Here is a 14727-nt window from a genome sequence, read left to right as displayed (position 1 = left end):
CGGGCTCGCGGGGGTTGGGGTGGAGGTAAGAGCAGCCCCCGCCTCAGCGAGTAGCCCCCGAGTCCCCAGCCTCGCGGGTCAGAGGGTGGAGCGACTGTTCTGCATGTTTTTTTCGTGTCCTTTAACTTTATTTTTCCTTTTAATGTCGTCTTGGTTGGGGCCCCGGGTGACTTGCTCCCGAGCGTCCTCAGCGACGCCTGTTCTCCGGACGCCTGGGGGAGGCTTAGGGCCCCTCGACACCCCCGATCACCCCCGTAGCGCAGGGTGGGCTGTGCGGCGAGGCCGGGCCCCCTCCCTGCCGGGTTCTCGGGTCCGTTCAGCGGGACCCCCGGACCGAGGGCGGGCCGGGCGTCCCCCACGACCCGCCCCGGGTGGGCTCCGGGCTCCGGAGGAAAACGGAAGCGACCTTCCTTTGCCTGGAGAGTCTGATGGGAACTGATTAGCGGACTTTTCATCTGTGATGTTTCTGAAACTTTTTGAAGCTGCGAAGGGGTGTTGCAGTGTTACTTTCCTGTGGTGTTTTGCAAAACACAAATTATCTACCCCAAATTATCTAGATTTTAGATTTGGCTTCTCTCCCCCCCCCCCTTTTTTTTTTTTTTGTAAATTCTTTGTTATGGTTTCCTTTAAATAAAGGAAAATACTATGGGTGAATTGCGATGTAAATTGCACACACTCGTCCAGGTATAAGCAAGACAGATGCCCAGCCAAAAACATTGATTTTTATTAGAATATTTAAAATACAGCATGGGAAAGGAGTGCTTTTGTATTTAAAATATTGTACTGATTCTCACTTCAGGTAGGCGATTAATAGAATTCTGTAAAAAAAAAAAAAAAAAAAAAAGGCCTGGAAATATTGAGAGTTAACAATAACACCCCCTATTTACCAGTGTAATATTCTAGTATGTAACTTTACTATGGTTAAAAAATTGCTTTTTCTGGAAGGAAATGTTGTTATTACTTGCTTTTGAGAGCTGTCGTTGGAGATTTGCTTTTATCACCTTTCGTATTTTGTATTTTTTGCCAATGACTGAGTTACTTTCATAACTGGAGGAAAAAGAGTTCGTAAAAATTTGCTCTTTTTTTTTTAAAGTATCTCGTAATTATTATCTCCTCTTGATTTATAATGAATAATTCAATTCGTAAATTTAATTTATGAATAAAACTGAAAAATTGAGAGACTAATTCAGGTTGAGAGAAAATGAGTTTGAGATTCTTGCAAGACATCTGGCAGAGTTGTCTAGTTGGCAGTTTAATCTTTTGGTGTCGGGATTTTCTAAATTCAGGATCGGAGTTGTAGATGTTGGAAGCATCTGGATTGTGGTAGTTAGTCCTATGAGAGTAGAAGAAATCATTCAAGTAACTAGAGTAAGGAGAGAGGAAGACCGAGGATAGGAAACGTCAATATTTAAGTGAAAGTCAAGGAAACGGAGGAGCATTCGGGAAAGGAGGAGGAACTCTAGCAGACAGTGGTGTCATAAAAGCCAGGGGAGGAAACAGTTTAATGAGGGGAGAAATCTGAGTCAGATGAGTCAGAGGAATCTGGGAGATGGGTTCTGATAAAGTGCCTCCTGGCTTTGCTAGTTAGGAGAGGGTCATTGATCTCAGCAAACATAATTTAAGTAAAATGATAAGTATGGGAACTGAATTTGAATTTGAGGAGTAAATAGAGGGTGAGGAAATAAAGATACGGTGTGTAGAATCCTTATTTTGAGAATCAAATATTAGAAGGAGTGACAGGGTGGTGAGAGGGAGTTTCTAGTCAGATTGGGAAGAATATAATTAAAGCACCTTTTTGTTAAAGGGCATTGTTCTCTCTCGTGGTTAAGTAGCAGAAGCTGAGAGCAAGTAGCTGAGCATATTGATGGAAGTACAGTATTAGAAGTGTATTTCATCTCCTCCATTCAAATTACGAACCCTGTTTTAGTGGTATTTTGGTCTTTCGGGTTCAGGTGTTGCTATCAGTGTTAAAGTCACACTTTAACTAACTGTATTGATCACATTTCACCTGAGTTCTAGTACTGTGATACTCCCGATTTACTTTTAAGTCATGTGATTCCTTCGTGTATATACTTCATATATACCTCAATGACTTCTAGAAATCTAAATGTAGAAATCATGCATTTTTGATGAAATCTACCCACGAAGCATATATCGCTTCAGGCCTTTGCATTCAAGGGAAAATGCTCTTAGATTAAAATTTCATTATAATGAGTTCCGCTTCAATCTTCATTGAAAGTTTAGATTTTTTTGTTGTTTTTCAGATAAGTAATTTTATGTGTATTTTCCTTAGGCATATTAAAAGAATAGCTAAAGTTGGAAAAGGACAGGTTGATAAGGTTGTGGAGCAACTGGAACTCTGGTTCTCTGCTGGTAGAAGTTAAATTAGTGCCATTAGTTTGGAAAACTTCCCGGCAGTATCTACTAAAGTGCAACACATGCGTAAATTACACTCAAACTATACCTGACAAAATTCTAGAAAATGCAGAATAGTCTAGAGTATAGAAAACGGATCAGTCGATACTCAAGGATGGGGACAAGGGCAAGTAAGGAAGGATGATGAGTTAAAAGGGGTATGAGGAAACTTTGGGGCATGATGTATTCGTTTTCTTGACTGTGAAGACGCTTTTATCAATGTACACATATGTCTGACTCATTTAATTGTACATTTTAAATTGTGCAATTTACTGTAAGTTGTACCTTAATAAAGCTATAAAAAAGAGTAAATAAAAGTAGAGAGTGAAAGAAGACACACCATTTAAGTGTAAGTATACAGTTGACCCTTGAACAACATGGGATTTAGGGATGCTAACCTCCCACACAATGGAAAATCCACACATAACTTTTGATTCCCCCAAAACTTTACTAATAGCCTGCTGTTGACCAGAGCCTTGGCAATAAACATAAACAGTTGATTAATGCATATTTTATATGTTATGTGTATTATATACTGTATTCTTACAGTAAACTCTAGAAATTGTTAAGAAAATCATAAGAGAAAATACATTTACGCTATTGAAAAAAGCCACATATAAGTGGACTCATGCAATTCAAATAGGTGTTTTTCAAGGGTCAATTATGTATTTCTTTTAAATACTGTAGTTATCTCAAAGTGATGGGATTATGGATATTTTTCCTTTGTTTATATAGTTTTCTGTATCTTATTTTCTACTATAACCATGTATTTACTTAATTCTTAAATGAGAAATGATTTATATGTGCAAAACAGTACTTTGACACATCTACAAATTTAGAGAATACAAATAAAATACATGGCCCTGTACCCATGTCATACTTTAGAAATAATACGTAGTATATTTGAAAGATCGAGTGTGTCTTTCTCCCTGATTGTATCTTTCTCTTTCCATGCTCCTTGGTTTTCTGTATAGTTTTACTACATATTTATATGCTCCTAAATCATGTATTATTTAGTTTTGTCTGTTCTCTCACCTTTTTTTGGCACACAGTATATTTGTGAGATTCATCTATGTGGACGCGTTATGGTCGTTTACTTTCTGTTGCTGCGTTTCATTTCATTGTACGACTTTAGCACTGTTTATCCATCTTCCTGTTAATGGGTATTTGAGGGAGTCTTCAGTTTCCTTTTTTAATTTAATTTTTACTTTTCGCCTTTAAAAACTGGCTTGTTCTGACCATTCTAGTCTATGTTTCTTTGTGTACATATGCAAGAATTTCCCTGGCTTTTTGCCTAGGAGAGTTGTGGATCTTCAGTTTCGCTAGATAATAAAATGTTTTATAAAGCGGTTGTACCAGTTTACACTCTGACAAGCAGTGTTGGCATTATTTGCTTTCTCAACAACATTGAGACATTTGTATAACAACATTTGTAATTATCTGAATTTTTTCTTTTTAACAGTCTGGTGGGTGAGAAATGGTTCCCCACGGGGAGTTTAATTTATGTTTCCTTAATTACTAATGATGTTGAACCTTTTATAATTCCTCTTCTGTGGGATGTCTATATCTTTTGCCTGTTTTTTCATATTAAAAAAAAAATCTTTTTAAAGTTGATTTCTAGAAGTTTGGTTTTTTTGAAAACATATTCTGGGTGATAATTCTTTGTCAGTTATACGTGTGGCAAATATCTTTTTCCTAGTAAATAGCTTGTCTTCTTACTTTATAGAGGTTTCTGGTGGACACATTCTCTAGTTTAATGTAGTTGAATATGTCAGCCTTTTCCTTACGGTGAGTGCTTTTGGCATCTTGTTTAACAAACCTTTCCCTTCCTTGAGGTCATAAAGACATAGTCTGATATTTTCTTCTAAAAGCTTGAAAATGTTGCCTTTCATATTTATGTCTTAATCCATGTGAAAATGATTTTTGTGGGGTATGAAGTGGGCATAGTTTTTGAGTTTTTGATTTTCCATATGGGTAACCTTTTTTCCAGCATCATTTATTGATTATTCTGTTTTTCCTCCCAGTGATCCATAAGTATCATAGGTTTCTGGGCTCTTTTTCCTTAGGTCTCTGTGTATCCTTCCCACAGTCTTATTTACTTTAGTTGTATAAAGAGCCTCCATACCTAAGAGAGCAATCACCCACCCATGCTTCTTTTAAAACTAGAGTCCCCCTCAAATTAATGTTTAATTTTTTTTCTAAAGTAAATTTTTAATAGTAGTATAATGTGTTATTTAAGTCTTGAATATCTACAGTAAATCACCCGAGGACACAAGTAATACTGAAGCTACTTTAATGCAGACTATATCAGACTGTCTTAGTTTTTGCAAATCCTGTCTTAACTCCCGAGAGTTAATTTTAACCTAAAAAGTTAAGGTAGGATTTTCAGTTTGGGAATATAGTTAAGATATTTGGAAAAACCTGCACCCTAAAAATAGCCAGGAACGTTGTATTTAAAAGAAAAATTAAAAGGTAGTTAAGAATTGATATGTCAGAATCCAAGGGGAAGCTGAAAATCTGTATGACTAAAGGAGCGCTTAAGTTTTATTTGCTCTGAAGGTATTTGCTCTACTGGGGAAACTTGATTGGATTTGAATAAGAACTGGTAGATTTGCAGAGTGGGAGGCATAGTTAGAAGTTAGCCTAGGGCTCATTTAAGGTAAGCTAATAAGAGACTTCCTGTCATTCTGAGATCCCAAAGGTCTGGATGTCTTTTAAAGGATGAAAACTCTACTTCCTTCTAGGATCTGCGATGGAAGTTGCCTTGATGCCAAGCTTGAAAATGATTTTTCTGTTTTTCCTTCCAGTGATCCATAAGTATCAGGGGATGTAAACAGGAGAATAAAGCCTACCCTTGGGAAGTTGCAACCATCAGACCATGAGGGAAATTCATATCACGTGGTAGTCTAAAAAAATTTCAAAATGTGAATTTCAAAAGAAAAAAAACATTTTTTTTTTTAAAATATAATTCATGTACCATAAAATTCACTTTTTTAAAGTGTACAGTTCAATGGGTTTTTTTTTTTTGGTATATTCACAAAATCAAGCAATCATCATCACATCCAATTCCAAAACACTTTCATCACCCCCAAAAGAGACCTTGTACCTGTAACTAGTCACTCTACATTTCCCCTTCTCCCCCCAACACCTGGCTGTCACTAATCTACATTCTGTCTCTGTGGATTTGCTTATTCTGGGCATTTCATATGAATGAAATCATACAATATGTATGTAGTCTTTTGTGTCTTGCTTCTTTCACTTAGCATAATGTTCTCCAGGTTAATTCATGTTGTAGCAGGAATCAGTACTTCAGTCATTTTTATGGCTGAATAATATTACATTTTTTGAATATACCACATTTTATTTTTCCTATTCATTAGTTGATGGACATTTGGGTTGTATCCACTTTTTGGCTATTATGAGTAATTTGCTGTAGATGTTTGTATGGAAATATATTTTTTATTCTCATAGGTAAGTTTACCTAGGAGCGGAATTGCTGGATCATATGGTAATTCTGGGTTTAAGTTTTTGAGGAACTGCCAAACAGTGTGTGGTAGTCATCCACATTCTTTCCTTTTTTTAAATTCTTAAAAAAATTTTTCATGTGAATAGTCAGTCGTCCCAGCACCAATTGTTGAAAAGACTTCTTTTCTCTTTAAAGTTTCTTGGCACCTTTGTTAAAAATCAATTGACTATAAATGTAAAGATTTGTTTCTGAGCTCTCTGTTTTATTCCATTGATCTATATGTATGTCCTTATGCAGATATCACAATTTTAATTACAACAATTTTGTAGTAAACTTTGAAGTCAAGAAATATATTTTCCAGCTTTGTTCTTTTTCAAGATTATTTCGGCTCTTCTGTGCCTTTTGCATTTCCATATGAATTTTAGGATCGCTCTGTCAGTTTCTGTAAAGAATCTGGAAGGGATTTTTGTGGAGATGTGATGAATCTGTGGGTAATTTGGGGAGTACTGCCATCTCAATAATATTATGGCTTCCGATCCATGAACATGAGCTGTCTTTCCATTTATTGAAGTCTTCTTTAATATCTTTCAATAATGTTTTATAGTTTTCAGTGTACAAATCTTTCACTTCTCTTGTTAAAGTATTCCTAAGTCTTTTAGGGTTGTTGTTTTTTTTTATGTTATTAATGGAATGGATTTCTTAATTTCAGTTTAGGCTGTTCATTGTTAGTATACAGAAATACAACTAATTTTTTTATATTGATCTTATGTCTTGCAGCTGTATTCAACTTGTTTATTACAAGTAGTTTTTTAGGGGATTTTTTTTGGCTTTTTTTATTTGCAAGATTAAGTTGTATGTGAATAACGAGAGTTTTATTTCTTTATTTCTAGCATGGATGCCCTATATATCTTCCTAGTCTAATTGCCCTGGCTAGAATCTCCAGTACAATTTTGAACAGAAGTGGTGTGAGTGGACATCCTTGTCTTTTGCCTGGGCTTACAGGGAAAACATTGGGTCTTTTAGCAGCTACTATGATATTAACTGTAGGATTTTATAGATACTTTTTATTATGTTGAGAAATTCTCTTCTAGTTTGATCAGCTTTTTAAAAAAATCATGAATGACTTGGATTTTTCCAGCCTTCTTTTTGTATCTGTTTTGGTAATCATGTAGTTTTTGTCCCGTATTCTATTATATAATGTATTATGTAAATTGATTTTCAGATATGTAATATTTATGATATATAATTTTTTCTGTAAGTTCCTGGATTTGGTTTGGTAGTATTTTGTTGAGGATTTTTGTGTCCATATTTATGAGGGATAGCCATCCTTTTACTTTTAACTTATTTGTGTCTTTATATTTAAAGTATATTTCTTATAACCAGCATATACTTGGATCACACATTTTTAACCAATATAACAATCTCTGCCTTTTAACTGGTATATTTAGAGCATTTAAACTTAGCGTGATTATTGGTTTAATTTAAATCAATCATCTTGCAGTTTTCTATTTATCACACCTGTTCTTTGTACCGCCTAGTCTGTCGTATTGCTATTTGTTGTCCATTCATCCAAGCTGATCTTTGCCCCCACTTTCTTATTTTTTTATGCTTTCTTTTATATTAATTGAGAAAAAACTTTTTGTATGATTCCATTTGATCAGCTTTTGGCTTATTAGCTAAACTATTTTCTTATTTTAGTCGTTGGTTTAGGATTTATAGTACATGTCTTTAACTTTGCACAGTCTATCGTCAAATGGTGTTTTATACCACATCACATCTAGTAAGAGAAACTTACAATAGAATACTTCTGTATCTCCCCATACCACCATGTTATTATTTTTACCTAAGCATCAATAATCGTTTGAAGAGATTTAAGTAATAACAAATCTTCTATATTTTTATCCATGGTTCTCTAGTGTAGACCCAAATTTCCATCTAGTATCATTCTTCTGCCTGAAGGGTGTCCTTGAACTCTTCTCATGGTGTGGATCTGCATGTGGTTCATTCTTTCACCTTTCATGTGTCTGAAAGAAGGCTTATGTCACCTCTCTTTTTGAAAGATTTTCTTGAGGCATCAAATTCCACATTGACAGTTTTTTTTCTTTCACAGTTTTGAAGATTTTGCTCCCCTGATTTGTGCTTGCATTCTTTCCAATGAGAATTATGCTACTTTGTTCCTATATATATATTATGTCTTTTTTTTTTTTTCTAGAGCTCTTTTAAGATTTCCTCTTCATCACTGGTTTTGAGCCATGTTATTAGGATATATTTTGGTGTTGTTTTCTTCAGAATTCCTGTGCTTGGTGTTCATCGAAGTTCTTAGATCTGTGGTTTGTAGTTATCAAATTTGGAAAATATTTTATCCAAATTATTTTTTCTTTATTATTATTCTTTAAATATTTTTTCTGCATCCCCCATCTTCTTCATTACATGTATATTAGGCTGCTTGAAATTGTCTCATGGGTCACAAATGTTCTTTACATTTTTGTGTTTATGCTTTCTTTTCTCTGTGATTTTATTTTGGATCGTTTTTTACTGTATCTTTAAGTTTGTTATTCTTTTTTTTTTTTGCAATATCTAATCTGCTATTAATCCTATCAGCTGTATTTTCCATCTCAGTGTAGTTTTTATTTTTAGAAGTTGAGTTTGTGTCTCTCAGTGTAGTTTTTATTTTTAGAAGTAGAGTTTGTGTCTCTCTTTATGTCTTTCGTGTCTCTGCTTTTTGCACATATAGAATGCAGTTATAACTGTTTTCATTTCCTTAATTGTCTGCATCAGTTCTGAATTAATTCCAATTGGTTAATTTTTCCCCTTTCTATTGCTTATATTTTCCTTGCTTCTTTGCATGTCTGGTAATTTTTTATTGGATGCCAGACATTGTGAATTTTACCTTATGTACTGGATATTTTTAGATTTCTATAAATATTTTTTGTTTTGGAAGATAGTTAAGTTTCATGGGAATCATTTGATATTTCTGAGTCTTGCTTTTAAGATTTGTTAGGTGAGGTAAGTCTACCAGTGAGGTAAGACCCTTCCGAGTACTCTACTTAATTCCTTGTGAATTACGAGGTTTTTCCAGCCTGGTTTCTGGGAATAGGCATTATTACTGATGTTGGTGAGTACTGGTCATGGTTTTTGTAACCTTTTCTGGTGGTGTTCTGCCAGTCTTGTGTAGATTCTTTGTGTGCATGCTCTGTGTGTGCAGTGCTGTGCTGAATACTCGAGTGGGACCCTCTGCCGATGTCTGTAATTCTGTGTGCACCTCTGTACTGTTCAGTAGTCTCATGCAAATTCTAGCTGCCTTTTTCTTATTCATGTAAACTTGTTTTCTTTTCTGCATCCCTCCCCCATCTTCCCCAGCTCATTTTGGCTGATTTACGACTGTCAACCTGGAGGACTTTTTCTCCCGAAGTAGGAAGCATTTTTAACCAGTCCTCCTGCATTCCCTTCCATATTGATGTAAAGTATTTGCAAGCTGACTGGGGTCAGATTTGTAGTTCGATGAGTATGTTACTTGTTTTTATATGAGCTAGTTATTGTACTTTGTTTCCTTGTCTATCAACTACATATTTGCTGAGTTCCAGCTGTATATGCAGCATCTGTACAAGGTACTGAGCTTAAATAGAAAGTGAGTACAATGTAGTTTCTGAATGATTTATATTGTAACAGGGGAAGTAGAATAGGTCTCATGAATTTCAAGAAAAATGTAATTATTTTTTTTAAGTTCACGGGATGTTTAGAGGTGAGAGAAATTTGTATGGCCTGGATGGTTAAGTATCGTATTCTCTAAACTTGGGCTGAAAAGGGCTTTTGAAAATGTATAAATTTTTAAAACAAATCAGTTACAAGATATAATGGAAGAAAAGTTGCTATTGTAATAACCAAACAAATTTTACAGGTAGGCACTTAACAAGAAAAGTTCAGAATTTATATGAGGAAAACTATGAAAACTCCCAAAGATACAAACATAGACCTGAACAAATGTAAAGCTGTATCTAGTTCTGGGTAGGAAAACTCAACATCCTAAAGATGTCATTTTTCCTAAAACAATTTATAAATTTAACATTATCCTAGTGATTTTTTTTTTCTTTTAGAGCTAGAGAGATTATAAAGTTCATTTGCGAGAACAGACAAGAATAGCTAGGAAAATCCTGAAATTGAAGATCAATAGGATGGGAGGCTAGCCCTACTAGTTTTTAAAACACATTATGAACCTTTATAATTTAAAAACGTGCTATTCATACAGGAATTTACAGACCCATTAAAGACAGTAGAAAATAGTAATAAATTCAACAGCATGTGGAAAATTAGTCTGTAATAAAGGCAGCATCCTCTCTCGCTCAATCTGTCTTGCATAGCAAAAGACACCATAATAAAGTAAAAAGACAATGACAGACTGGAAGAATGTTTGCTACCTATATCATGGACAATGGGATAATCTCTCTAATATTTAAAGATCCTCCAAAACTGAGTAAGAAAAGGACCAACTGCTTTATAGGAAGATGGGCAAGAGATAAGAGTGAGTTCCAGAGACAAATTCAGATTAGCCTTATATGAAAAGATACCCAACTTCATTTATCTTAAGAGAGATGCAAATTAAAACTACATAAGATATCATTTTTTTATCAGGTTGGCAAAAGTCCAGCATTTGAGAAATATTTTGTTGGTGACAAATAGGTGCTCTCATGTATTGCTACTGGGAATGCAAAATGAGACAACTTCAGAGAGAAATTGAGCAATATTAAATAGAATCACACATACATATCGACCTTTTGACCCAGTCGTCATATCTCGAGGACTCTATCTTACAGATATATACTGGGAAGTATCTGAAAATATGTGTGCGCAAGGCTACTCCGACATTCTTTCTAACCGCAACAGACTGGAGACAATTCCCATTTTGATTTTGCTCTGAATGAAACAACTGTAAAAAAAATTTGACATCGTAGGGAAATTTGAACACTGACTGAGTAGTCAATTATACGAATTTTTTTAGATATGATAATGCTATTATGATTATGTTCTTTTAAGTACCTTTTAAAAATATTTGCTCTGTTAGAATCCATTATAGTTACTGTTTGTTTTGATTCTCAACTTGATCCATCTTTAGCCAGTGAGAGCCTCTGGAAGTTAACTCCTGAGGGCCTTCTGCCACATCTTTTAGAGATCATTACTTAAGTACTTATGGATGAAATTATATGATTGGAATTTGTTTCAAAAGAATCCAAAGGACAGGGTTAGCGAGGAGGTAGAGATGAATTACGATTTGCCATGAATTAATAATTATTTCATTTGGATGATGGGGATTTGTTATCCTGTCTTCCTTAGTATACATTTGAAATTTCCCATGAAAATGTACAGTTTAAGTAAGTATAGATGAAGAGAGTGCATTTAAAACAAAGTCATTGAGACCAAGGTGGGCCATTGGACATGACGTTCTTACATAATTTTATATTTCTGGTAAATTTAAAACAGACTCCGTTTATTTCCAATATCTCTTGTTTGTGACTTAGCTGGTGTCGTGTGTGTGTGTGTGTGTGTGTGTGTGTGTTTGTGTGAGAGAGAGAGAGAGAGAGAGAGAGAGAGAGAGAGAAAGTTTAAGATACATTTTTTTGGTTAGTGTAATTTTAAGCCTTAAACTCATAAAGTATGGCGTTATTTGCTTATTGGCCCCATAATAGAGCCTTCGGGTTACTAAAATAATTGATTTGGAGGAAGTGAAATTTTTCTCATGCATTTTTAAGAGTGCCATATTATCTTTCAAATTTGGGTTGGATGTCAATTTAGATTTACAAAGCTAAAGAGAAAATTGAGAGTGGAATTTTTTTTCAGGTTTAACATCGAGATGGTTCTTTTAGTAATTTTTAAGCATGTCATTTTATTAACTTTTCAGAATCCTAGGTTATACAAAATTACATATAGGTACCAAAATCTATCGTCCTCTAAACATTTGAACGTCTTAGAAAGACAGATAATAGGATTTATTTAGTGATACCTAATGGCATTAAGTATGATATGATCGTTTTAACTTGTTTTCTGTTCCACCAACAGATTAATATTAAAATCAGAAGTTATATCTTTTGCTGGATATTGGAAATTGAACATGATGGCAACAGAGTTTATAAAGAGTTGCTGTAGAGGATGTTTCTTTAGTGAACCAGAAAAACACAACCGTGAGTTTTGTTTTGCTTTGACTTCAGACATTTCTTTCAATGTCTTCTTTATCTGTGGCATTGTGTAATATTAAGATAAATGAGACACATTTCCTCACTTCATGGGAGAAGTAGAAACATAAATATAAGACACACTAGGTAAGTATTAAAATACCCTGGAGCACAGGGAAGAGAGAGATGAATTCAACCCAGAGGCACCCTGGGGCAGCACCACAAAGAAGATGGCATTTGGCATGAAGTCTGAAGAGGATTTTAGGCAGCTGAGAGGGAAGACGGAATTACGGAGTATTCTAGGTGGATGACGTAGTACAGGCAAAGGCGGGGAAAGATAAGTGTTGGGTGTGTTTGGGGGACAGCCTGCTCTGATAAATGTTTTAAATGTTTAAAAAATGCCTTTCGTGAATGAAAGACCAAGGGGAGAATGACCGATGGGGAGAAGAGACCCAAAATGTCTCAAGACCCGCATTTATCAAGGACTCCTGGAGGTTTCCTTTCTATTAGGTGGTTTCCTCATGTCTTCAGGGTTAAGACTGGAACTTTATTTTTCACTGGCTCTTGTATTTCTTACTAGAGCACAGCTTTCTAGTATATTTGAGTATGAAGGCTTCTTTTTTGCATTAAAACATTTCATAAGTTCGTACACAATGGTAGGTGTACTTATATTCAGTCTACAGACAATACCGTTTGTATATAAAGATTAACTCTGTGTGTCCCTTAGCTCCTCATCCTAGGTCACACATTTTTGGAATGACATATCGTTTTAGAGAATGGACAAAATAGGTCAGGGAAGCCAGTACAGGGAGAGGTGCTATTATATTAGGGTATATATACTTTATTTTGTGATTTGGTGAAGATTTTTATAGACTTGGAGACTGTTAGCTTCTTTTCAGAATTGCTTAATGCATTTAAGACTGATGTTAACCAATAGTATTGACACCAAGAATTGCTTCATTGGGAGTGTTTTTAAATGACTAGATTTTACTTGAAAGTATTGTAGAATTAACTACAAAATAAACTTGTTTGCCATCTCTGAACTCTTATGGGAATGAGACTCTTTGAAAACTGCCTTTACTATTATGATAAATTAATATACTTTAGCAATAGTGTATTAATTGCTTGACTATTGGCTGGACAGATGTTCTTGATAAGAGCCTAGAGTAGTTTATGCATCAGCAGTTTCTACTAAAATGATTAAGTACCAAAATATGTTAGGTTTAGATGCTTACATATAAATCTACGTGCATATTTGTGATGTTTTTTTTTTTCTTTTCTTTTTCCTTCTTTTACATGCAGTTTCCGTGGAAAAAGACTTTAAAACAGCAGTCTCAAATAGTCAAAGTACTACTATCTCTATACCTCCATTGACTTCTGTTTCTGTAAAGCCTCAGGTTGGCTGTACTGAGGATTACTTACTTTCCAAATTACCATCTGATGGCAAAGAAGTACCATTTGTGGTGCCCAGGTTTAAGTTATCTTATATTCAGCCAAGAACACAAGGAACTCCTTCACATCTGGAAGAACTTGAAGGTAAACAATAAAATGGCAGGGTTTTAAAAATCAACATGCAACATTTAAATGCTGTGATTGCTGTAATTTTGTTCTTTTATAACTTTTAACATAAAGATGTGTATTTTGTATACACATTTTACATTTTGCTTTTTATATGCTTTGATCTTTCTATAGAGGAACTTAATGTACAGTATTTTTGAAAGGTCCCATTATGAAACCAGATCATAATACAATACATTTGTGTATAGATGTGGCTTTTTTTAAAGAAATAATATATCAGTTATCCTTCACACATTTTGAAAGAAAAAACTGGTGGAATTATATAGGAAACATTCCTATCCATTGTTTTCTAAAATTTGGTGTAAAGAGAAATAAGGAAGCAATGACTAGTCTTTCTTCCCAACTTCCTTCACCACTATACTTCGAGGTCTATAAATATACTTTTCCGTCTAAATACACTTCCCAGTTTAAATGGCCACTTGAATGAAGTCGATTCAGTGGCTGAATTTTGCCTGATGTTGTAGAGGCCAATGAACTAAAGAAGAGGAAACAACATGAAACTTGTATTTTAAAACCGATTTGTTCTACTACATTGAAACACTGTCAGTCACAATGATCTTTTTTCTCTCAAAATTTTATATGAAAAATTTCAGACATAGAAAAATGGAAAGAACTTAATGGTGAATACCTATATATCTACCACATAGATTCTTCTATTTACATTTTACTATACTTGATATCACATCCATTCCTCTGTCCATTAATCCTCTTTTGTGGGGGAGAATGCATTTCAGAGTAAACTGTGGACGTCATTATACTTCCTTCTAAATACTTAAGCATATATGTCATTTACTAGAGTTCATTATCTGTTTAGTTTTCTTCTTTCAACATAAACTTTGCACACAACGAGCTGCCCACATTTTAAGTGTGTATTTTTTGAGTTTTGACAAACGCACATACAATGTAATCCAAACCCTTTCAAGGTCAAGAATACTTCTTTAAATGTTTCTTTTCTGCCCCCTCCTTTCTCTCATCTTCTGGGATTCCAATCACACATATGCAGGACCTTTCGATATTGTTTTATGTGTCTCTGAGACTTATTATTTTTTCTAGTCGTCTTTTTTCCTCTCTGTTCTTAAGATTGGATAATATTAATTTATTTTC

The 14727-nt window shown here is 34.6% G+C and overlaps 1 protein-coding gene across 3 annotated transcripts in view; it reads left to right on the top strand.

Annotated features, from left to right (window-relative positions):
• Positions 1-6: 6 nt before the first annotated feature.
• The window catches only part of TC2N (tandem C2 domains, nuclear), a 35809-nt gene continuing 21088 nt past the window's right edge, over positions 7-14727 (top strand). For 2 of the 3 annotated variants that reach the window (XM_025042030.1, XM_025042028.1), the window contains exons 1-3: positions 7-25; positions 11933-12054; positions 13348-13581. In XM_025042030.1, coding sequence (XP_024897798.1) covers positions 11985-12054; positions 13348-13581 — 304 coding nt within the window. In that variant the 5' untranslated portion in view covers positions 7-25; positions 11933-11984. Of the gene's footprint in view, positions 26-11932; positions 12055-13347; positions 13582-14727 lie in introns of those variants that run through there. The other variant, XM_025042029.1, reaches the window with a different exon arrangement.

The sequence above is a fragment of the Pteropus alecto genome, unplaced genomic scaffold, assembly GCF_000325575.1.
Source record: "Pteropus alecto unplaced genomic scaffold, ASM32557v1 scaffold8, whole genome shotgun sequence".
Classification (NCBI taxonomy): domain Eukaryota; kingdom Metazoa; phylum Chordata; class Mammalia; order Chiroptera; family Pteropodidae; genus Pteropus; species Pteropus alecto.
This window is presented reverse-complemented; position numbering and strand designations above follow the sequence as displayed.